The 23,074-nt window shown below is 36.6% G+C and overlaps 7 protein-coding genes and 2 pseudogenes across 10 annotated transcripts; 3 read left to right on the plus strand and 6 right to left on the minus strand.

The window, feature by feature from the left end:
- Positions 1-221: 221 nt before the first annotated feature.
- T16H12.1 lies at positions 222-1,903 on the plus strand (annotated as a pseudogene). Its single transcript has 6 exons — positions 222-544; positions 595-738; positions 784-1,149; positions 1,315-1,379; positions 1,426-1,556; positions 1,602-1,903. Coding segments are annotated over exons 1-6 (1,331 nt in total).
- Positions 1,904-1,986: 83 nt separating this feature from the next.
- Positions 1,987-2,648, plus strand: T16H12.13 (uncharacterized protein; the record flags this gene model as incomplete). Its single annotated transcript, NM_001268135.1, has 2 exons — positions 1,987-2,127; positions 2,271-2,648. The coding sequence occupies 2 exons, from the start codon at positions 1,987-1,989 to the stop codon at positions 2,646-2,648; spliced, it is 519 nt and encodes a 172-aa protein (NP_001255064.1).
- Positions 2,649-2,867: 219 nt separating this feature from the next.
- Positions 2,868-3,755, plus strand: T16H12.2 (uncharacterized protein). Its single transcript, NM_066837.5, has 3 exons — positions 2,868-3,042; positions 3,202-3,447; positions 3,501-3,755. The coding sequence occupies exons 1-3, from the start codon at positions 2,887-2,889 to the stop codon at positions 3,642-3,644; spliced, it is 546 nt and encodes a 181-aa protein (NP_499238.1). The 5' UTR covers positions 2,868-2,886; the 3' UTR covers positions 3,645-3,755.
- Positions 3,756-3,771: 16 nt separating this feature from the next.
- On the minus strand, positions 3,772-5,515 carry hal-2 (Coiled-coil domain-containing protein). The gene is made up of 7 exons (NM_001392184.1): positions 5,325-5,515; positions 5,073-5,169; positions 4,921-5,019; positions 4,594-4,870; positions 4,438-4,544; positions 4,203-4,388; positions 3,772-4,150 (listed from the first exon to the last, which is right to left on the minus strand). The coding sequence occupies exons 2-7, from the start codon at positions 5,167-5,169 to the stop codon at positions 3,990-3,992; spliced, it is 927 nt and encodes a 308-aa protein (NP_001379406.1). The 5' UTR covers positions 5,325-5,515; the 3' UTR covers positions 3,772-3,989.
- On the minus strand, positions 5,341-7,369 carry gtf-2H2C (General transcription factor IIH subunit 2). The gene is made up of 10 exons (NM_066838.6): positions 7,312-7,369; positions 6,776-6,906; positions 6,635-6,721; positions 6,486-6,591; positions 6,331-6,436; positions 6,196-6,286; positions 6,060-6,147; positions 5,853-6,006; positions 5,616-5,801; positions 5,341-5,567 (listed from the first exon to the last, which is right to left on the minus strand). The coding sequence occupies exons 1-10, from the start codon at positions 7,361-7,363 to the stop codon at positions 5,438-5,440; spliced, it is 1,131 nt and encodes a 376-aa protein (NP_499239.1). The 5' UTR covers positions 7,364-7,369; the 3' UTR covers positions 5,341-5,437.
- Positions 7,370-7,445: 76 nt separating this feature from the next.
- spop-1 (Speckle-type POZ protein homolog) lies at positions 7,446-14,665 on the minus strand. 2 transcript variants are annotated; one of them, NM_001027593.2, is made up of 7 exons: positions 14,566-14,665; positions 9,633-9,718; positions 9,466-9,579; positions 9,006-9,407; positions 8,317-8,715; positions 7,989-8,123; positions 7,446-7,937 (listed from the first exon to the last, which is right to left on the minus strand). In NM_001027593.2, exons 1-7 carry the CDS (start codon positions 14,633-14,635, stop codon positions 7,788-7,790), a joined length of 1,356 nt encoding a protein of 451 aa, NP_001022764.1. In that variant the 5' UTR covers positions 14,636-14,665; the 3' UTR covers positions 7,446-7,787. The 2 variants fall into 2 exon arrangements, with proteins under 2 accessions (NP_001022764.1, NP_001022765.1); NM_001027594.6 differs by lacking the exon at positions 14,566-14,665 and having other exon boundaries at positions 7,487-7,937.
- Positions 14,666-15,052: 387 nt separating this feature from the next.
- On the minus strand, positions 15,053-18,036 carry kel-10 (Kelch repeat-containing protein kel-10; the record flags this gene model as incomplete). The annotated part of the gene is made up of 12 exons (NM_001379882.1): positions 15,053-15,331; positions 15,381-15,675; positions 15,818-16,018; positions 16,062-16,283; positions 16,332-16,422; positions 16,468-16,621; positions 16,669-16,767; positions 16,812-16,900; positions 16,943-17,027; positions 17,071-17,173; positions 17,223-17,314; positions 17,851-18,036. 12 exons carry the CDS (start codon positions 18,034-18,036, stop codon positions 15,212-15,214), a joined length of 1,737 nt encoding a protein of 578 aa, NP_001366684.1. The 3' UTR covers positions 15,053-15,211.
- A 559-nt stretch (positions 18,037-18,595) lies between these two features.
- On the minus strand, positions 18,596-20,912 carry srt-57 (annotated as a pseudogene). Its single transcript has 10 exons — positions 20,725-20,912; positions 20,292-20,427; positions 20,223-20,248; positions 20,031-20,164; positions 19,798-19,886; positions 19,470-19,748; positions 19,254-19,337; positions 19,015-19,069; positions 18,815-18,869; positions 18,596-18,641 (listed from the first exon to the last, which is right to left on the minus strand). Coding segments are annotated over exons 1-10 (1,092 nt in total).
- Positions 20,913-21,424: 512 nt separating this feature from the next.
- On the minus strand, positions 21,425-23,074 carry srt-55 (Serpentine receptor class T-55; the record flags this gene model as incomplete). Its single annotated transcript, NM_066842.1, has 6 exons — positions 21,425-21,570; positions 21,622-21,751; positions 21,801-22,079; positions 22,439-22,527; positions 22,574-22,881; positions 22,935-23,074. 6 exons carry the CDS (start codon positions 23,072-23,074, stop codon positions 21,425-21,427), a joined length of 1,092 nt encoding a protein of 363 aa, NP_499243.1.

A 23,074-nucleotide genomic window follows, 5' to 3' on the forward strand; every position in this document is an offset into this window, starting at 1 on the left:
TCGCGGTGAGACCAATCCTTTAAAAAATCTGTGCGCCTTTAATCTATGAGCTTGCGTCTCACATCGTCTCTCAACCAGAATAAAGTTTGTCTGTTTTTTTAATAAATATTATAAATTACGCATAAATTTTCACTGTTTCTGTTCATTTTTTATGACCAAACTATAGGCTTCTTACCGAACGAAATCTCACTTTTTCCCTAAATATATCAACTTTCAGACTACCAATGTCAATGGAGCAATTAGCAGGTGCTTGTGGAGAACTGAAACGCGTTGTTCAACAGGTTATGGATCAAAATCAGGATTTGCTGAAGAAGTTGGAAGAAAAAAGTTGGAAATCGGAAGATTGGAGTTGAAATGGGAGAGAAAGTTAGACTCGCTCGATTTGTTCGTTCGACGCAAATTCGAGAAGATTTTGTTTCCAAACGGAAACAAATCCAGCAGAAAGAAAGCGAATTTGGATAAAAATCGAAATATTGCCACAAAAGTTGCGAATCGATTCGAGTTGTCGTTAAATCAACCTGTACATTTCTCTCAAACTAATCCAGTAAGCTTTGATTTTTTATAAGTCTTATGAATTTACAATTATAATTTCAGAAATCTACTCCTGAGCCACCGTGCACTTCATCGAGTGGAGCAGGGGATTGTCATGAAAACTTGCCGGCTGATGGATACCCTATTGAAAATGATGACGGAATGGGTGAACCTGCCAGAATGCTCGGGAAAATTAAAAAGCCAAGGGTGAGCTACTTAAAATTTTTTCAAGTTCATAAAACCTTTTTTCAGAGCCGCCTGGAATGCATCTTCTGCAAAGATAGCCACACGAGATCCATTGTGAATTGTCCAAATATTCGAAAAATCTCGGATCGGACGAATATTCTTATTGTGCAAGGAAGGTGCTTGAACTGTTTGCAGTCAGCCGATTAGAGCAGTTGCAGAAGAATACAAACAGCTTGAGAAAAATTGATAATACAGAGAAGCAACGCAAAGCAAAGAAAACAGATGTACGAGTTGGTCGAAAATTCGATGCTCTTCGAAACTTTATCGAGAGAAACATTGAAGAGGTGGCTAGAGATGAGCCAATTTCTGAACAAAAGGTCAATCATCGTAGCGAATTTTCAGAGCAAATCATCTTTGGTGATTATGAGAGAGGTGAATAAAATTTTTTTTTAGATCAAGGGTGTCAAGTCCCGTTTGTCCCGTTTATTGAGCGTTTTCACGGGAACGTCCCGCTGTCCCGGTTTTGTAATTTTTACGAGACATTGACACCCTTGTTTCAGATGAGTAAATCACGTAAATTTGTTTTTTTTATTTCAGGGCCAACATTTTTGACCGGAAATCTGGTTTCATCCGGGCTTTCTACGTTTACAATGGATTCGGAGGTGTGAATTTACAGAGCTAACTTAGAATTCAACTAACTATTTTCAGGTCTCTAACGATTCATTCGGAATCCCGGGAACGATGCCGTCACCAAAATATCTTGTCTCTCCAATCAGTAACCCTACATTTTCGAACAAGAAAACGCGCCTTATTCGACAGTGTCATCAACTCCACTCGAGGTTAGTATTAAAAAAATTCCTAATTTTTAAAAATCACTTTTCCAGAAATTGTGCGTATTTTGTGGAAATGAGCATCTTTCAATAGTTTGCACGTACTATAAAAGCCACATCGACCGCAGAAACATCTTGATTTCTAAGAAGAAATGTCTCGATTGTGCAAAGCCCCGAGAGGAGTGCCAAGATGGAGGGAAATGTGAAAAGGCTCCTCGATACTGTCATCGTTGTAAAACCGACTCACACATGAACATTTTGTGCCCGGAGATGTTTCCAGAAGTTATCGTCATTGATGATTGAGCTGTCACTAACTAGCAAATTCTGAATGTTTTCTTTTCTACTGAAATAAACCCTCAATTGTTTGAAACTCTTGATTTCTTACTCACGATATTTCAGGCAAAACTATTACTCATTTAAAAATCTTTTAGTGTGACTCATGGCTCTATGTGAAAACGTCATTATCGATGCACTTTATAAAGAGCTGATCAGTTTGAAGCGAAGAAAGATAGCGAGAAGAAAAGAAATTCTGAAGTATGCCCAACGAATTGCTAGATCATCGGGAGCTTTTACAAAGATGGTGAGGTTTGAAATAAACGTCACATTACATGGGTCCTGCCACGATAAAAATGAGTTACAGTAACCCATTGTCAGCGTGACGAGACCTAATGTTTGACAAAAACCCATCTTTAGACGTATACGTAGTCCTGTTTGCAATTTCAGATTCAAATTGGGGACTCGGGAAACCGAATGCCAACTGCTATAGAGAGCGAATACAATTTCAACTTCAGCAACGATGATATCAGCACTGAGATCCATCACAACGAAGAACCAACATCGAAGCCAGTGTCGTCGGAGACTTGTAAATTCTGTGGGAACAGACATTCTACAGATGAATGTACTGAATACACAACAGGCGAATCTCGTCGAGCACGTCTACAGAAGCTTCTCCTGTGCGTGTTTTGCTTCAAACAGGCTCACCCGTCGAAATTCGAGTGTGCTCGTCAACAGATGAATGTCAAGTGCTGCAGATGTTTGCGATTCGTACACCATCATGTTGCATGTGACCCACATACGAAGAAGTTTCAAATTAACTGGTAACCGTTTGAAACTATATAGTTGACTGAAATAAAATTCTAATTTTTCAGATGTACTTCTCACTCAAAGGACAAAACTGAATAAATAATTCTTAATTTTTCGAAATTTTATAATCCGAATGAAATCTTACTTTTTACTTGCATAATAATATTTCCCTCTACCTCGTTGATTCGATTCATACTTCAATTATTAAATCCCCTTATTCAACCTTAAATTAGTTGCAGATTAAATATCATAAATTATGCAAACATCCGCTCAAAAGGTTATTCAAGACTTGACCAATCGAGTACAAGCCGAGAAAGAAGAATTAGAACAACTTGAAAGAGAACGAGATTTGTGGAAGTACAATGCACAAATGAATGACAAGGAGGCTTTACGTGGAAATGAGAGAAAAAAGGTATGCGTATACCAAATTATGCAATTTTTGCCACAAAAATACGGTCTCAACACGAGCTAAATTTCGCAGCTACCGTAACACAAACATGCAGTATCTGCCCTATTTGTGCCACAAAAATCGCGAAATTTGACTAATTAATCAATAGGTTCAAAATTTCAGAATATCATGAAAAAAGGAGGCCCATTATGCTATTTTTGCAACAAGAATCATGTCCCTTCACTGTGTAGAACGTACCCAGACGGAATTTCTCGTCAGAAAAGTTTGGAAAATCAAGGAAAATGCATCAAATGTCTCAAAATTGGCCACCAAAACGGAGACAATTTTTGCGAAAAACATCACATTGTGTGTAGAACTTGCCAACAATCACATGTGAAGGCAGTTTGTCCAATTTTATATCCGAAAAAGGTAAATTTCATCCGGTGGAGTTGGAGAAAGTTCATATAATGTTTTTTTTACAGGACACTCCACCTAAAATATTGCGGGCTCGCAGACGTTCTCTAATTCGTGCACAGAAGAAAAAAGACTTCCAGGAGCCAGAAAACAAGCACGAGCAACTTACGAGCACAAAGGCGCCATGCCAGGAAAATTGGAGTGATTTCTAAACGACTAACTATTCTCACTCATATATCAAGCACCCAAAGTGTTTCCTTCTTCTCAGTAATTTATCATTAAAGTTTCGAGAAAGCCAACCGTAATAAACCGATTTTCAATTCATAGATAATCTTTATTAGCTATGAAACAGCTCAATGGTTATAATCAGTGGAAAAAATATTAAAAGTTTATTGAAATCAAATCGATTAAAAAACAGATTTTGATATGGAACATGATGTGCATAGAAAATGAAAACATGCGTTATCGCAGTTTGAAAGGGAATAAACAAATACAGCTTAAAATACGAATGAATTGTAGATCTGCCGGAGATTCTAATACTATTCACAGTTGAATTACTAATTGAAGAATTCGTCGAATTCGTTTTCGGTGACCACTTCTTCCGTCGATATGTCACTAGCGTCACGACTGCTTGAATCTGCCGTGCCAACAAAAAGAGACGAATTGTCACCATCAGACAAGGATTCTTCATCTGATTCATCTGACAAAGCTTGCGGGTCTGAAATTAAGATTCGATTGTTGTCAATTGAATTGAATAATTTAATACCAACCACCATAGTGTTCTCGATACCATCGTCGAACACTCATCTGCTTGGATAACACAGGAACATGCTTCAACTGATTCCCAGCATCTTGTTTATTCTTGGACTCTTCAATGGCATGAGCAATTCCTTCCGCGACCCGTTCCGTGTTATTGCTGTGACTTCTGAAATCATCGATTTTCAGATTGTGCACATCTGAAAAAAAAAACTATTAATAACGAGTCGAAATAATCAAATAAATTACCGATGGCTACACCAATCTCCCTGATGATGTCTTGTCGCAGCACATGCTCAATTCTTTTCGTTTTCAAAGAATCCATATTGTGGCTCAATTCACGAAACTTTCGCATCCTGCAACATTTAGTAATTATATTTATATTCGTTATCAACAACAGCTTACCACTCGACGTCTTTGAACAATTCTCTCCATTCCATCAACTGCTGCGTGACAAATGAAACCAACACATCCGGCAATCGATGACTCTCAACAACTGCAGCAACGTCACGGAGATCCTCGAATCGAAAGCAATCCATGACATCATCGCTGCGGTTCATAAGCTCTTTGTAGAAGGATCTCCAATATGTTTGTGACCTGAAGTAGACATCGAGAGTGTTGGATTCCTTGTGAAAACGTTTTATCTTCTTTTTCAGCGGGCAAAGTATTTGCATTTCAATCTCTGAAAAACAAAAGTATAAATTGAAAATTTCAGAAAAAATTCAAACTCACTATCCAAGTGATCGATTGCGGTTTTGGCAGATCGAAGAAACTTTTGAAACTCTCTGTCATAGTTTGTCTTCAATTTTGAGACGTGAGGAGTGTAGAAACCTGAAATATAAAGAATTAGAGATTCCGCTAAATCTTTTATTGATAAAACATACCAGAGGCGGAATGTGCCCTGTGCGTTTGCCGACCCATGGGTATCGGAGTTCCTGGCATTTGCTGCCTTTGCCGTTTTGCTTTTACCGGTGTGTTCATCTAAATTGTACAAAAATTGACCAAATGAAGCAAAAAAACAACGAAGAAAGCTATGTATTTAAGATAAAAATTAATTTTAACAGTGTAATTGGCGCCCGAATACCCGCTTGTTCAATTTTCGTTTCGAGACCCACGACTGGAAGATGGGCACGCACCTTGAAATGTAGATTTACGGAGCCGATCGATTTATTTTAGAATTTTTATAAAAAAGATGAAATAAAACCCGTCCGAAAAGTGAGAGAACGTGAGTAATTTAAAAAAAGAGATATCAGTTGCATCCGGGGCATACGTGTAGAGACTCGTGAAGAAGAGTATCACAATCGAGACAAAACACAAGCTGGCAACTACCACAGCGAAAACCTTCACCAGATAGACGAGTTTCACATGCGTAGCAGAATCTGAATATCTTAATTGTCTTATATATTTTTTTCTTAAATCTGACGTACCCTCGTGTCACTTCAATTTGCTCAAAAGCTGACAGCGGCTGAAGATGTCGAAACGCTCGAGCAAGCTGTGGAGCTGCGACAAGTGTAAGTTTGCAAACCGGGCATTCAGCTGGAATCGAGCAGTGACGTGCTCCGCACTGTGTACAAATGAATCCACGAGATGAGATTGGCTTCGTGTCAGGATGACTGAATTAGCAAAAATTAGCTTTAAAAGAAGTTCATTTAAAAAAACCTCACCAAACACAAAACGATCTTGTTGTAATCAGCTCGTGGTGTGGAAATCCAACATGAATTGCGTTGCATTCACTCGATTTTGCTGAGGACGGTGGGAGTGTATGCTTTGAGAATAAAAGTTGCAGATGGTCAGGGTCAAGAGCTACGGAATATTCTCCTGTAAATCATTATTTTGGAAAAGTTTATTTTAAAGAATAAAATAAAAATCACCTTTCGTTGCTTTAGCCATTTCCTTGCAAACGAACATTTCAGCAGACAGTCCAATAGCAGAACAACGAATATTCATTCGCTTCATTGTCTTGAAAATGTTACAGATTAGAAAAATCTACTTTTTTAGTCAAATAACCTCAATAGTGCTGTAAATATTTCCAGGATCAATTGTTGAAAGTGCTGATATAACGAGAACAACTTCTCGTGATACATGACCCGGCATTCCTCTAAAAATCAATATTTTATATTCTGAAAACGATTTTTAACTTACTTCAGGTTGGCACAAGCTAATTGAAGAGCGTTTTGAAGAGAAAAATCGCCACCACAGAAAGCTTCAGTTAGTGTGTTCAGCGATTCTTTTAGCACACGAATATTTCCTGAAATCCGTTGAAAAAAAAATTGAAAATCTCGAATATTGAGTCTAACCTGTCATCATTGTCAACCGATCTGCTTTACGATCTTTACAAGTGATCAATCCAATCTGAGCAATTGGATTTTGCTCGAAGAATCTGTCCAGGAAGGTTTGTAGAGCCTGGAAACATTCAAATACATGTCAAATAAATCGTTTTTCTAACCTTCATAACAACTACAAATCTCGATGGAGGCATTGCCTTGCTCGTCATGAATCGTGAGCAATCGATGACAATCATGACGTGGCGCATCTGAAATTAATTTGGAATTGCAATTTTGTAATTGATTTCATTTTATTGTGTTACAATTCCGAGGCGAATCCGTTCCGGTCTCTTCGTCAATCGGGCTTTTCGTTTGCTATCAGCCACGTATTTGGCAATTGATTTTTCGATAGATCCACCTTCATCTTCCACAAGGACATCATTGATGTTCAGGCCTGAAATTTAACTGATAATGGCTTATATTTCATAAATTTATTGAATAAGTGGTGATATTACTCGGAAACAAAAGTTTTGTAATTTTTGGGTCAAAAATACAGTCCAAAGTCTCGACACATCAATTTTTTGTTAAATTTTAAAATGTGTGAACCTTTAAAGAGTAATGTAATTTTAACCTTAAATAAAATATACGTTTTTTATCGAAAAGCTACGGAAAATGATTGAAATTCTTTAGCAAAAACAAGATTTTTCAATTCTAGTTTTTTGGGTATTAAAATGTTTTCCGATATTTTGAAAAATAATGTTTTTACCATTTTTTCTCCTTTAATTTTCGTTTTTCGCTGTTTAATTTTTGATTTTTTTAGACATTTTCTGAAAATATTGTTAAAATTAAATTTCCAAACCTTCTGCATATCCTGCTTCCCAGGTGTAACCCTTCTGCTCATCATCATCCATATTTATCTGAAACCTAGTAATACTTTTCACCTTGAATCCGGCGCGCACTTATAGGAATCCACACTGATAATAATTTCATCAGATTTAAATTTAATCTGAAAAAAAAACAAAACAATGCAACAAATGACGACGATTATTATTTGTTTTTTAAATTTTCTTTTTAAGCACATAATAAAAGCCACTTCCAGATGGGTGCGAAAAATGGGAAACCAGTAGACTATGAAGTTCGAGGGGCATTCAAATAAAAAGGACACAGAAATAGAAAATTTAGCGAATTCAAGAAATAAAAAGAAAAAAAAATACAGAAACATACAGGAAGAAACCCGTCGTATTGTGACATGATGCCTTGTGAGGGCATCAATCATAGATGACTACAATTCAAGTATGGGGGGGGGATAGAGATTCAAGACATTTCGATGACAAATCAATATGGACAATTGTGTTTCGGCCGTTTCTTGGGTGGCTGTACAAGCACTACGGGAGGAGTTTGCTGAGTTGCTAGTGCTCTAAAGACTTCTTCCAATAGTTTGGGATGGTCTCGAACGAGGTCTTCCCAGCCTTCTGTGTCCATTACCTGAAGAGCAAAACTATGAAAATTAAAATTATTTATTCGTCACACACTCACCTCATTTGCATTAACATTGATAAAGTTGATAGAGTGAGCTCTGAGCTGAGATGCCGAGTACATATCAGCAAGCATCAGTGTCAAACTAGCATTATCCGTTGTCAGTTGATAACAGAGGGCTTGTTCGCACATTACCTGAAAATTTTGAATTTAAAAAAAAAAAAATTTAGAAATAAATGCTAGCCAGAGCAATTTCGCAGTACAGTTTTTAATGCATTTTTCGAGAAAAAGTCAGTCTAGGTAAATTAAATTGATGGAAATTGAAAATTCATTTAAAATGCGGATTTTTTGAAATTCTGATTGCTCTGTTAATAGAACTAAACCGTACTTTCAGTCGATCTAATTGATATTTATCAGCAGCTGCAATCAAACTTTGAGCCATTTGTTCAATGTATTTTGTCTGTCCTGTATACATGTAGACAAGAAGCTCACGCATAACTTCTGGCTCAATATCATCAACCGTTGTCATATTCGTGTCAGATTCCTGCATATGATGCTCGAACATTGCCGAGAAAACTCGCGACCGGGCAGCAAGAATTGCCTTGTGAATGTGAAAAGTCTGTGTTGGACTTCCTAGATCGGATTTGCAGACCAATGTGAAATCGGAGAACTGTTTGTTGTCGAATAATCCGTACATATCATCTGCTAGTCGGCATGGTGGAACTTTGAAAAGTTGAGAAACATTTGTTTGTCCTGTCACGTTTACTGTTTCGGCTACCACAGACACCTGAAAATTGTTTTTGTTGATATTTTCGTGATTTCCAGCTATATTAATTGAGATTTTCTGTTTTTCTTTAATAAATTATTTGAAACACCGTTTTTAAATTTTTCAGACCGTTTTCCGGTTCGAAAAATGGAATAAAATTTTACCTAAAAATCGATAATTTCTCATGAATTCTTTTGTGCCGAAAACAGTCTGGCAATGGACAAACTTTTTTTCTCCTTCATTTGCGGGGGAATTTAAATATATTTTTCTCATTTTATAATTTTTGGAAAATTGAATTTTTTAATACCCACCTCACAAAATATGCTTAATCTATCTCCAGGAAGAAGCCCATTCGCCTCATCCAACAAAAAATCTCGTCGAATGAATTTTTTGAATCCCCAATCCTTTCCCTGTACAAATCGATAAGCCCGCTGTGATTCCATAGCTTTCGTCTCCTCTCGTTTCGCATTTAAAATTGAGAATTTGAATTTGGCGCGAACTTCCGACTTATTGCACTGAACAAGAAGCAAATAAAGTGATAGATAATCTCTTGATTCTTCATCAAGTCCTTTTGGATTGATCCTCAAACACCATTTGAGTTTGTCATTGCATCCGGCGGAAAACGTGGAAGATTTCAGAACTTCGCCCATTTCTTCGCGGCAAAACGAGAAGTTATTGATTGTCCACATGTAGTTGAATTTTACCACTTTTACCTGAAACTTCGAAATTGGTTATGAAAGCATGATTTTAAAATTTTCTTTCTTAAATTACCTGGGTGTGACACCAATTTTCAGCAACCGGAAGAAGTGGATCTCCATGGCTCGCCGAAGAAGGGGATGGAGAAATTGATCGCCCGTGAGCAGAGTTTCCCGATCCACTCGAGACCTGAAATAATAACAATTTCGTTTACAGTATTTGTAAATTAAATTTACACTTACCACTTCATCGTTACCCATGCCGACCTCCATCGAGACTAATCGATTTCTGCCTGCTTCGAGATCTCCAGTCGCCTTTTCCGGTTTATCTTAAATTCAAATATATTTATTTGTTAATTTTAACACAATAAATCTTCTAAATACGTTCAAGAAAAAGAGTTTTTTTTCTAAAAGAAAAAGCAATAAAAATGGGAGCTTGGGAAGATATAATTGTTCTGTGCAATCTGACGTGACGGTGTATGCACACTTGCCACGAGCTTTTTGCGAGGCAATTCAAAAATGATTTTGCAGCTCGAATTTGATAAATTTCAGAAAATAACTCGAATATTTACTTATGAAACAGTGAGAATTCAGGAAATAGGGTTCATCGGAAACAAAGAAGCAAAAGAAGAAGGTCGCAACGGTTATTAACCCGCATTGAATGAGAATAAACACGCAACGATGTAAATCCAAATGGATCTATAGAAATCTACCGAATTCACGGACGTCATGGCCATGAAATATACACATCTGTTTCGGAACCAGGTGCAAAAAATTTAGAATTCAGATTGGGTTTTATAAGAGGACAAAGAAACGACGCACAATTGCGTTTTGCACAAAAAATACGGTACCTGGTCTCGACACGATGAATTTTAGTTAAAATTCAAACGCTGGTTGCATTTATCAACCACTTTTCATAGTTTCTCGATAAAAATACATTTTTATTTATTAAAAAAAACTAAAATAACATACACAATAGAGGCGTGTACCTTTAAGGATTACTGTAGTTTCAAACTTTATCGCTGCGGAAATTTCATTGGGTTTTCATAGTTTTGCAATGAAATGGATAATTATAAATTAAAAAATACTACCAATTATGGCAATTAAAACACACGAGTTTTGGCAATCATGAGAAAATCTACGCAAAATCAATAAAACCCCGCAGATTTTAAAAGAACAGTACTCTTTAAAGGCGCACACTCTTTTGCATTGAACAGACAGTTGTCGTGTCAAGACCGGGTACCGTATTTTTGACGAAAAAAAAAACAGAATATTGAATCTGAGTAATATTTAATTAATACGTTATCCTTAGATTTTATTAATACTAAATTTCTATAAAACACAGTAGAATCAACTTTAGCGTTGACATAAAGCAATAAAAAATGTTATAAATTCGCTCGTAATTCATTGGAATTTCCATGTTTAAAGATGACAACGTTATGACAGTTGTTAGATGGAATATAATGTATTCATACACGACAACGTATTCATAATAAAAAAGAGTCTAGTGTTTGGAAGGAAAGCAAAAGAATTTATAGACTAAAGATAAAGATTTGATGGGTTAAAGATAGAAGGTTAAATATGCAAAGAAAAGACCACATGATTTAAAATTCAAAGATCAAAAGAGCAATGGGTAATGGGAATCCTGTGAAACCTGCAAAGCCTGGTGGAACATTAAAAAAAACCAAATAGTTAAAAAATTTCCTAATATAAAACCTTCAAAAAACTACCTCTATTGTCTCTCTGTCTCCTCACTTCTAGTCATCACTAGCCTTATTACACTATTCAATCCGTTGTCTAACCATCTGAGTCTCCAACTATCTCACCTTCATCCTGTGTGGCGCCTAGTGACCATAGACCCTATTGCCTTCAAGAGATTGGTCAGGGTCTCCCGGTACTACCACTCTCCCTCCATCCGTCCGTGCCGCCCGTTTCTGTCCGCGTCCCCGCCGCGCGCGCAAACACAGACACCCTAGCCGTTCCCGCAGGCGGCTGTCTCCGGGGGGTCGAGATGCACGCAAAAAGGTCATTCACATTTCGGGGGTCTTCTCGTCCGGCCTTGCACATTTCGACATCTTTATCAAATTTCCATCTGTCCTCCATGTTTCCAACCCGTGGCGGTCAAAAGTGTCGATCCTCGGGGGGAAGCGGATACCCAAGGACAAACTATTACAGGAAGGTGGGACGGTAATGTGGGTTAAATTTGGTGGGGTTATGGTATTGAGGAGGGTACTGTAGGTTACTGTATTTTTTCAATTGTCGTTTGTTCTATTGAAAACTTGCCATTTAACAAAGCATTTATTAGTTCTTTTTATATTGTTTGTAATTTATTACTTATTGATTTTTTTAAAAAATTACTTATGAACAAAGTGAGAAATAATCCATAGATGTAAAGAAGACTAGGCAATATTAATAGAAGAAATACGGTAGGAAGAGCTGATACAGAAATTTCAGTCAAATTTTTAATACCCAGTATACATATACTTATCAACAAAAAAACCAATACTAGTCGGAACACAGAAAAGTAGAAACAGATAAAACATACCGGTTTGCATTTTGAAAAAATGAAAACTACAGTAACCCTGCACTAGCGGCAAGTTGAAAGATCAAAAGCAAAACTCGACAAAAAACCCAAAAAGTGTGCCATCAAGTGAAGAGTGCTTGTTTATCACCGCAACTAAAACCCTTCCTTTTTTCAGTTTCCTCTCTCCCTACCGTACTCCAAAATGGATTGGTTGGGCAAACAAGAGGGAATAGTTGAAACTAGATACAGTATGCTAATAGATCTCAATAAAACTACCGTAACCCTCTTTTGTACTTATCGGATTAGACTGCTATCACTAAGAGAGGGGAGAGAAAATGCAACTATTGCTGAACAGAACATAAAAAGTCTACAGTAACTTAATCCGTTTCGCGGCAAGACCAAAACAATGGGAAGAAAAACAATCGCGGGAGAAAGAAAAAGAAAAGGAAAACCGGCTTTTAGGAATTGGAAGAGAATGGAATAGAAAATAAGAAATGCGAATTTTTTTATTATTTCTGATAGTTATCGGGAGGTTTTTTATTGATTTTACAGTATTCTAGGGTAGGGTATGAGGTCTTTTTTCTTGGAAGTATATATAAAAATGTAGAGAAATATTTATTCTTTCTGAAAATAGTTTTACTTTCAATTGAAAAATTTGAAAAGTTGCTCAAAAACTAACTCAAATATCCAGGTACTCCAGGGTACTCGGCTCAACGCGGCTTTAAGGCAGTTTTCTTTCCTTTAAGGCAGAGCTGTGTTTGGAAATTCGCCGTTAAAAATAATATCATTTTTCGAAAGTAAAAATATTTCTCTATATTTCTGTATAAATTTAGAAGAAAAAAGCTCCGACACAACTATGAGAAAAATTGGAATTTGTAAATTTGCCGAAAAGCGCTTTGAAAGCTTTCTGGAGACTTTATTTACTTTGAAATCAATTTAAAAATCGAATATTTTTGGTAATATCCAATGTTATAGCTTTTTAACTTTAAATATTAAAAAAAGCTACATGTTTTAGAACAAGAAGCTTTACGAAATGAGGTTACAATATAACTCTAGTAGAATGTAACTAATTAGAAACCATCACACATTTTGTAGGGAATAAGTCTAGCTCCAGGAAATCTTCGAAAAATTCAGAAAAATGATTGAAAAATTGCCAAAAAATCAATAGAATAGTCTCTCGTCCACACAACCGCTCACAAAACGTGGGAATAGAAATGCGGTCTCTGCACGTGCTGGCTTCTCTAAACTCTCTTTCACAAGCCACACTCTATAAATGTTGAGAGATGAGTAGTCTAGAAGAGACGCAGTGAGAAAAAGAAGCGTCTTCTCTCTTTTGTGTGTCTCTCTTTCTCCCGTCTCACCCAGTGTTGAAGGCCGCCCCTAGTCGATATATCGCCAGGACGGTGGAGAGAATTGAGACGCAGATTGTTAGATGAGTTCAGTGAGTATTTTGAGAAAAAAGAGACGGCCGAGAAGCAGACTGCTCTCTGCTGCTCCGTGAGTGCACATGAAGCAAAAAGTGTTCAAATTGAAGAGAATCAGACATAAAAACGAACAGACTACTGTGGACGCCTGCTGGACGCCTCCGATTGGGGGCGTTTTTGGAGCTTTTTGTGGACGAAGATTGAATGCAGGATATTTGTGTAGGGGTACTGTAGTTGAATTGTTCAATTTCCCGCATTCATCAAATATTTAATCCGAAAGTCGCCAGCTGGCAAATTAGAGTGTCAATTAAACAAATGCATTCAAAAAGTTTCACTTTTTTAAGAATTTTAGATTATAAAGATCAAAAGAGAATGAACCAAAAATCATCGTAAACGGCCGAGTTTTATCCCAACCATTTGAAGTAAGAAATAAGTTTTTTCATTTAATTATTACCAATTTCGCAAAATTAAGTTATTTATCATGGGGTTTTCAAAGAATGGATAGTATTTTGAAGCTTAAAATAAAAGTCGATATATTTCAAATTTTATGCATTTTTTTTGCATTTTTTTCAGCTGAAATAATAATTATTTTCAGATCAATAAAATATTTTTCTATATTTCGGCAATAAATTGGAATGTTACATTTTGGAATAGCTTGCCACAATAGGTCATTTAGTAAAACGGCCTAGGTTTTTTGATTTTCTTCAAAAATGAGAACTGCAAGACTTTTGCTCCAACCAGACTGTAAAAATTGCCTCATGGACCAAAAACATTTTTGATACGGAATTGCCAGTGTTTTGCATTTTTTGGTTTGAAAATAGTTTGAAAATACTACAGATGCTTTTCTAATATTATAAAATACAATTTAAAAAACCTGACAAATTTCAATATTTTTCCATACGGTAACAAACAATCTAAAAAATTCTGGAGACTTCAGAAACAGAAAAAACGGAAAATGAGAGAGCTCGTTCCAATTTGTGGGGAGGGAAAAAGGGAAGCTACATGTCAAATACACGCACTTCAATTTGATTCATAGTCACAGTAACCAATAGTGACATTTATTCGACCTTTGATGAAACGATTTTCAAAATGAAAATTCTCATCTAAAAAGGTGCATCATCAATTTTATCATGCAAATTTTGGTATAAAGCTCAGGTTTTAAGGATAAATTATAATGAAAAAAATAGTATTTTGAAATTAAATTGAAAAATATCAAAACAGAACTCACCTCCTTCTGAAATTGTATCGTTCGCTCTACTTTTTGAATAAAGATTTCTAAATTTAGCTAGAAGAATCATTGTTGGAATTAATAATGATATCTATGATATGACAGAGGGTTTTTGAAATTATCCATGAATTGTCTTATCGTCTGATTCAAATATTCAGGTTTTCATTAACATTTTTTGAAATTTCAATTTCAAACTTATCATATCAAATGATGAATATCTCATGATGCAGGCAAGTTATCCGAGATCTCGTTTTTTTCTTGCGCAAATCGAGATTATCTTCTTTTCAAGATCATTAAAATACAATAATGCAATGAATTTCCCAAAATTTTGGAATTTTTTTCACATTTCTGTATGTGTCCGAATACTAAAATGAGTTGTGAGGCAGGTTTTTGACACATTTACAAAATCTCCTTTCAGTCACTGTTGTGCCACGTCTATCATAACTATAGATTCATCAGTCCACAAATTAAAAACATAAGAAAAACAGAAAATCAAATCATTCATTGAAATACATCAGTCAACGCGTTCGATTGGGATGGGTGTAGGTGTTATATCGATTGATTGAAATTTATACAAAAGTGTCGTTGTCATCGATTTAGAAAGTGAATTGTTTTCAGGGGCAGATGAAGAAGAAAAAGAAGATAATCACCACGTCGTAATGATGCCAGTGTCATCAGGAATATCGAACAGTTCGTCGAGGAATGGATGATCCGACAGTGTAACCATACGGAGAGCCGACTTGGCTTCTGACATGTCAGGAAGAGCCTAGAAAAAATTGAATTGTGGAAGAAGGCTTCTTAACAGAACGACCAACCTGCCACATTTTCGATCGCAAATCCAACCTTTCCGATTCCTTTGTCGTCGCCTGACCATCAAATCCACCAGCCACATAAATCGAGCAGGTATCCATTTGGCACGCGGAAAAGTTGGATCTAGCAGTGTGCAATGATGGCACCGGATGCCACAGACCCTCCCGCATATCGTAAATTTCAGCAGAATCAAGCCGACGGTTCCCATTGAATCCACCAATTATCATACAAACTTGATTCATTATTGAGACTGCTGTGCAGCCCGTGCGACGTGTCCGCATGTTTGATGAGAGAGGATGCCTGAAGAAAGAGAATATGTTGAAGTGTATCTGAATGCCTACAAAGCGGCCTACACATGCCTACACGCCTGCCTGCTACAAAAAGTTTCAAGACAGGCATCCACCTAGGCAGGTAGGAAAATATTCACACGAACTTTACTCACCATAGATCAAGAACTGGGTCATAAACTTCTCCTCCTTGATGAATATTCCGTCCGTCAAATCCTCCAATGACAACTATCTTGTTGTCAATCGTCACCACGGCTCCGTCGGATCGCATTTGCGCCATATTAGCAACCTCTGACCATTGATCTGCACGGTAGTCGTACATTTCGGCAGTCTTCAGTCGAGAAACTCCATTCATTCTGTAAATTGAGGAATTAACACAGTTAAGTCAGCACACAGTACCCTCCACAAGCGAAGATCAGAGGCCTTCCGTGCGAATCGTTGATCCTTGCTGACGTGACATAGCACCTCTTATCATTCATATTCGCCCCGCTCCTCCATTCTTTAGTTGACAAATCAAAGAGAACCGTTGTCTGAAACTGCTGAGTGCCGTTGAATCCACCGTACACAATCAGCTTGTCCTCAACGACTTCAATGCCATGGTATGCTCGGCGAATGTTCGGTCTGGAAATTGTCTCGTGTTATGAAATGTTTTCTAGAAGGCAAACCTACATATCGTAGTTGAAGTTACACGTTTGCCAACGGTCACTTCTCGTATTAAACACTTCAATATTTTGAGCAACACCACGACTTGCCCATCCACCTGGAAATTTAACAATACAATTTGTATCACGGCTTTTATCCCAACCAAAGCAGACGATTGCATCCATTGGCTGTCGAGTACGAATTACTTCATACTTCGTGGCATCTGGCTGAGGCTGCCTGGAGAAATTTCGTTGAGCAAACTGGGCCATACGATCTGACTGAAGTGGAGAGTTGTGCTTGATCCAGTTGACAACAACCTGTTATAAAATGAATTCAGTTTAGATTTCTAGAAAAGTTAACCTACAGTTTTCTCATCTGCACTCTTCAAGTTCAAATGTTTATCAGTGAGTAGTCCAATTAACTCGTTCTCTTTCAGCGTCAAATAGACATTTGTGGCGAATAGCTGTAAAGTTAACTCATTGTAAACTTATTTAACCAGGCACCTACCGTTTGGAATTTCCTGACCATGGCTCGCCAGACTCGAACAGCTAGCGTCGTGTGGTATAATAGAGCGAGGCGGAAGATTTTGATTATATCTGAAATGAAAGATTTATTGAGCTACTGTTATATGAACTAACTCTCATGTGTCAAATTTGCACAAATGACGTCGGTGATATAATCAAGTGGAATGCTCATTTGGAGAAAAGCCGATGGTTCAAGAAGCTGAAAAATTTCAATTTCATCCCCATTGTCATTTGAAACCTACCTCCACAGCTTTTTGCAAGGAAATGTTGGGTTTTATTCCTTGTTCAAAAGCCTTTGGGATGGTGAGTAACAAATGAAGATCTGGCGCAGAGATCAGACGAATCCTGGAAACAATCAGTAATAGGAGGAAATAAAATTAAAAATTTCAAAAACCTGTGAGTTGTTGACTTTGAATCTCTGAATTTGGAGGAGAAGAGCACACGGAAATAGTTGGAGTAGAATGATAGAAGGCATCGATCGAAAGTTACCGGAAGTTTTGGAATTTGCGTGAGAATATATTGGAAGTTCATTTGCAATTTGAGTATAATGGCTCAGTGGACACAATGAACACATATCAATTGTTTGTGAGTATCGCATAGGGCTCAAAAAATGACCGAGATTTGGCAGCGCGCTGTGACAGCCTGAGTGCCGTGCCGGCGGCGGAGCATTTTGGTTTGGGCCACCGCCGCGTCGACGCAGAGCAGATTAAAAAGCGCCGGCCGGCGCACGCTGCATATGCACTCAGATTAAGTGTTGAAACAATGCCTGAAACTGTGTGGTAGTAACAGTTTGATGTGATTCAAAATCTTGAGTGTTGTGAGTGTGTATCCAAGAGCAGTCGTATTTTAGTTAACAGTCGATGTCTCTGCTCACTCGTCAAAGGTGGGACCGAGCTTCTATGTCCTGACCGTCAATGCGCCGACGCCGGCGCAAGCGTATACAACCTGTACCGTCGGATTTCAAGCCCTAGTGCCACAACGCCAAAACATTTGTTTTCTCAACAGGGCACAATTGCACCTACTTCTTCATTATTGCGAAGAACAAGTGTGACCGTCGGGCTGAGTGTTTCTTCGAATGATTTGGTGAGTTCTGGAGCGAATTTCACTCTTTTCGCCGGCGACTCTTCGATGGATGAGTTGAAATCGATGGTTGTTATCGGTGGTGGACTTGTCGCCAATTGGGAAGCAGAAATGTCACTGATATCCATCTGAAAAAGTCAACATATAAAGTTTTATGCGCAATTATATAAACTCACCGAAATTTGTGTGTGAAGATGTCGGCCGAAGAAAGGTGAAATGAGAGTTAGATGAGGCGAGTCGAGAAATGAGTTTGTACACGAATTGAATTGAAATTTACGAATATTGATTTATTTGCTAAATCAGTGGGAGGAGGCGTTTCGATTTTTCAACAAAAAAAAGTTCACCACGTAGGTGTTTTATTTGTAACAAGTGTTTTGTATTGAATTTTGGAAAATTTCGATTATTCGCGTGAAAATGGTTGCATTAAAAATAATTTTTTTAAACTAAAAAAATATATTTTCAGATCAATAAAATCACAAGAGACTCGGACTTTTAACTTTATTCAATAAAGTTTTTAAAAATTAGATTGGATTAAATATAGCTTTACTCACTTAATAATTTAAAAAACGATCAGGAAATACTATAAGATCTATGTAGATTTACAAAGTTGTTGTATCAATGAAAGAAACCACTGAAAACGCAGAACTGTCCTGGTTACGTCCAAATCCATAGATCTTCAGAACCTCTTTACGAACAGTCTGACTTGTACAAAAGTACATCACGAATGGTATACCTGAAAAATTTTATTTGAGTTTTGCCAAGAATTTTACAGAACATTTTTTCTAGATTTTTTAAATTTAATTTTAATTGCAACAGTTTTCAAAAATTAGCTTTCGTTGCAAAGTCCTAACTAAATATTAATTTTGCATATAAATTGTGGTCTACAAGGTATTACTGAAAATTCACTTTTTCTGCTTGAACTTGGCGGTTTCGAAATTTTTTAAAATTCTGTTTTCAAATTCTGAAAGAACATAAAATTTGCTACAAAATGGCTACGGGAATTTTTGAAAAAGGTAGTTTGAAGCCAGAAATTAATTTTCAAAGTTTGGAAAATCTATTAATTTTGCATATAAATTGTGGTCTACAAGGTATTACTGAAAATTCACTTTTTCTGCTTGAACATGGTGGTTCCGAAATTTTTTGAAATTCTGTTTTCAAATTCTGAAAGAACATAAAATTTGCTACAAAATGGCTACGGGAATTGTTGAAAAAGTTAGTTTGAAGCCAGAAATTAATTTTCAAAGCTTGGAAAATCTTTTAAAATATTGTTTTTCACAAACCTCCACTGAGTTGGTAGGTCAAATCGGAGAACAGGAAGAACCACATTGGAGGTTTGAACAAATACATGGACACAAAGCAGAGAGCAGGGATCACATAAGTAGAGGAAACACAAAGTGACTGGATAAGGATCTGAAATCAAGCGGTATCTCTGGGAACTGCAGATTTTTACGAAGACTTTTTTACTGGTTTTTAGACACTAAGGTCACATTTTCTGGGATTTAAACTCCCGCAATTGACACAATAATCTAGTGATCATAGGGGCCTTTTACAACTCTCCTACCTTCTTCTGAAAGTTCGTTGTATAGTTAGATGAAATTCGGCATTTGTAGAAGGCATGAATGATAACAAGATTGGAGTAAGTGATAACAATAACAGCAGAAACTGCAATGTTGTGAACACGGAGAAACGTATTTGAATATTCAATTTCTGGGATTCCGATCATAGGATCAAGCATTGGAGCTTTGAACTCGGAGTTGAATAGTAGAGTGTCGAAGAAAAAACTGCCGTAGATAGAATATCCTATCATGATTGCGATCCAGAAAACACATTTGGATTTTGTCTGAAGTTTTTTTTAACATTAAAAAAAAAGAAATACACTGATGTATTACATTTAATAGGAACTCTCCTTTTTTGGTTAAATCTACAATGCGTTGGAGTCCTAGAAATATTACCAGTAAGGTTCCTAGAAGCCATTGAACTGAAACAATAGTAAATTGAAACCATGCGCAAAAAACGCTCTAAATCATACTCATAGTCACTTTCCCAAAAATTGTGGTTGCCGTTGGATTTGAGCAATACACCGTACCAACCAATAGAGATAATCCAGGCCAAATAGAGTTACCGTAACCTTCTGTAATCTCCACAAATCCAATGAGTGCAATGATTTTGAAGACTTTATAAGCACTTGTTGTTGCCTTGAATTTTGTCAAATAAATCCAGATGACTGGCCAGCCGAGTAATTGGAAAAATATACCACTGCAAATGTAGTATAATGCAAGGTGTGCACTTTTCTCTCCAGTTTGCATCCATTCACCATTTGATTTTTTCGAGCAATCGTATCTGAAGAATTATGTATTTTCAACTATTTATCAAAAAAAAGTACATATAAAAGAACTCCCCTTTTTGTATTTTCACCGGCAATCATGAGAATCATTTCTTGGATTTCTTCTGGCAACCCATCAAAAGAACTTTGGAGTGAAATCACTGGGAGAGTGGCAATCAATAACAGTACTAGATTCCTTGAAATTGTCATTTTCTGTAAATTAATACGGGACGCTGATAAATCACAAAGGATGCCTCAAAACTATAAGACAGTTTTGGAAAATTTGAAGGTCTTCATTGAAAATATATTTCAAAAATGAGAAACACAGATATTTTCAATTTTAATTGGCAAAATTGTTTACCTGTAAAAAAATATCTAAAAAAACCGGGAAAAAAATTCAAAAATTGCCGAAAATTGCAGTAATTGAAATTTTCCGGCAAATCAGCAAACCGGCGAATTGCCGATTTGCCGATTTTGTCGACAAAAAGTTTACCGAACGGCAAATATTTGTGGGAAACACTCTTCGGGCACAACTTCCCAAAAAAGTAAATATACAGGAAATTTTATTATTTTTACGAGAACAATTGAAAAAGTAAAGTTGAAGAAAATATGAATGAGAGAAATTTGAGCAGCTTCTCTAGTAGAGAAAGATCGAGAATAATCACGTATTTCGAGGCACATATATCAAGGAATTGCAATTAGTTGAAATAAAGAAAAGTGAAGTATAGGATTTTCGTTAATTACATTTTTGTTTACAGCTCTACTTATCCCCATTGGGGAATATAGAAAAAGTGAAAAGATCAGTTATAGAGGAGGAAATAATATTTGAAATCAAACATCCATAAGGGGGAGTAACACAGGTAGGAGAATTATGACCAAATATAATAGTAAAATTGTTCAGCAATTTTTGAAAATTTGGCAGGTTGCTAGAAGTTTGACTGAACATTTTGAAAAAATACAATAACTTTTTAAATGTTATATGCATATATTTATTTATTTTAACAATGTTAATATATCTTGAAAAAAGGTTTTCCCAATGTTTCAAATTTTAAGCTTCTTTTTACCAGCGCTGCAGAAATTGCAGTAGTGAATCTGTATAGCTTAAAAATCATATGTTCAAAAATTCATTGATTTATCGGGTGATCTCCTCAGTTTATCTGAAAACAGTAGTTTACGGTAAAAACTTGTCAAAATCAGTTGTTAAAAGCGGAGACCGTAGAGTTTCCAAGTGGAATCACTGCAACTTGGCTTTTCTCAGCTTTCCGGCAAACTCTGAGCAAATGCAAAAATTCTTCTCGAACTCTCTTATTCAAGCAGATGTACATTATGAAGGGAAGACCTGGAATATAAAGTTTTCCTGTTTTAAAACTATTCCAGTATATAAAATTACCTCCACTTAGCTGATAAGTAATATCTGAAACATGGAAAAACCATTTCGGAATTGGGAGGACGAACATTGTAACAAACGAAATTGCTGGTATTGCATATGTTAATGAAATACAAATTGATTGAAGAAGTATCTGAACAAATTTGATAATTTTTTTTGGAATTAATAAAAGTTAAACGAACACTTCTCTGAAACTTGGATACGTGTAACGAGGAAGTATTCATCTCACGAGAGCTCCAAAGTGTACACAAACATGCATAGACTAGAATCAACGTGGTTGCGACAATTATATTATGGAAATATAGAAAATTGTTGGAATATATAATCCCTTGTTTTCCAATCATTGGGTCAAGCAGCGGAGCCATATAGTCCGAATTGAAGAGAACTGTGTCAAAGAAAATTGAACCGTAGCAAGCATAAAAGAATAGAACTGTCAACCAGAGTCCTGTTTTTGTATTGGTCTGAACATCTCAATAAAATTGATTATCTCTATTTTTCTGAAACTATGGTAATCCTACAAAAGTACCGTACCTTTACCGTACTACTACAGTACCCCGACCATACCACATAGTCGCCTCAACGCCGTATCTCTCCAAAAGACATGATTTTTTTTCAAAAGTACAGTAATCCTACAGTACTCCTACAGTACTATTTCTACAGCACCCCGACAATATCCCTTCAATAACCCCAACCCTTCAAAAGACAAAAAGTTGTTTTTTTCCAAAACTACAGTAATCCTACAGTACCGATTCATTTTTGGGCAGTCCTGTTTTTTTTTAAATGAAAACCCGCAAACCTAAAAATGCTTCAATAAACTCACATTTACCAGCCATTCCAATTTCTGAATCATATCACAAAGTCGGTGAAACCCTAAAAATGCAGCAGACGAAGAACCAAGTACCCATTGAACTGAAAAAGTAAAATTTTCTGGAATAAGCTTTGTATTTGATCATACCCATAGTCATTTTTCCAACAATAGTCATCAATATTGGACTGGTACAGTAAACCTCTCCAAACACTGCAACAAATCCCGGGAATACAGAGTTTCCCCAGATTTCAGTGATTTCAATGAGACCAATGAAAACCATAATTCTGTACACTTTTAGGGCATTTGTCATGCTGAATTTTGTAATGAAAACCCAGATGACTGGCCAGCCAATTAGTTGGAAGAATAGGCCGCTTGAAATGTAATAAATTCCCCAGCCAAGACGTTTCTGGCCTGTTTCGTACCACTCGGATTTTGACTTTCCAGAACAATCATATCTGAAAAAAGTTAACTTTATTTCAGGAGGGAACATTTTTTGTATGTTTCGAACCTTGCTGTGTTCCTAGCAGTAAGCATCAATGCCATTTCCTGTATCTCCATTGGCCAACATTGCAGAGTTTTTAGATCGAAACAGATTGATGATGAAATGGGAATCAACATCAGGAAAATGAGAAAATGGCGAAGCTTCAT

The sequence above is a fragment of the Caenorhabditis elegans genome, chromosome III (assembly GCF_000002985.6).
Source record: "Caenorhabditis elegans chromosome III".
Classification (NCBI taxonomy): domain Eukaryota; kingdom Metazoa; phylum Nematoda; class Chromadorea; order Rhabditida; family Rhabditidae; genus Caenorhabditis; species Caenorhabditis elegans.

Coding starts and splice junctions, on each gene's coding strand:
- spop-1 (NM_001027593.2), bottom strand. CDS start 14,635: ATGATTCTTCTAGCTAAATTTAGAAATCTTTATTCAAAAAGTAGAGCG. Junction 9,719..14,565: donor CGATACAATTTCAGAAGGAG/GTGAGTTCTGTT, acceptor TTTGAATTTAAG/ATAAACCGGAAAAGGCGACT. Junction 8,716..9,005: donor GATTAAGCATATTTTGTGAG/GTGGGTATTAAA, acceptor AACAATTTTCAG/GTGTCTGTGGTAGCCGAAAC.
- hal-2 (NM_001392184.1), bottom strand. CDS start 5,169: ATGAACACACCGGTAAAAGCAAAACGGCAAAGGCAGCAAATGCCAGGA. Junction 5,020..5,072: donor CAGGGCACATTCCGCCTCTG/GTATGTTTTATC, acceptor TTTATATTTCAG/GTTTCTACACTCCTCACGTC. Junction 4,545..4,593: donor TTGTTCAAAGACGTCGAGTG/GTAAGCTGTTGT, acceptor TAAATGTTGCAG/GATGCGAAAGTTTCGTGAAT.
- T16H12.2 (NM_066837.5), top strand. CDS start 2,887: ATGCAAACATCCGCTCAAAAGGTTATTCAAGACTTGACCAATCGAGTA. Junction 3,043..3,201: donor GTGGAAATGAGAGAAAAAAG/GTATGCGTATAC, acceptor TCAAAATTTCAG/AATATCATGAAAAAAGGAGG. Junction 3,448..3,500: donor CAATTTTATATCCGAAAAAG/GTAAATTTCATC, acceptor TTTTTTTTACAG/GACACTCCACCTAAAATATT.
- gtf-2H2C (NM_066838.6), bottom strand. CDS start 7,363: ATGGATGATGATGAGCAGAAGGGTTACACCTGGGAAGCAGGATATGCA. Junction 6,287..6,330: donor TTAGCTTGTGCCAACCTGAA/GTAAGTTAAAAA, acceptor ATTGATTTTTAG/AGGAATGCCGGGTCATGTAT. Junction 5,802..5,852: donor ACAAGATCGTTTTGTGTTTG/GTGAGGTTTTTT, acceptor TTGCTAATTCAG/TCATCCTGACACGAAGCCAA.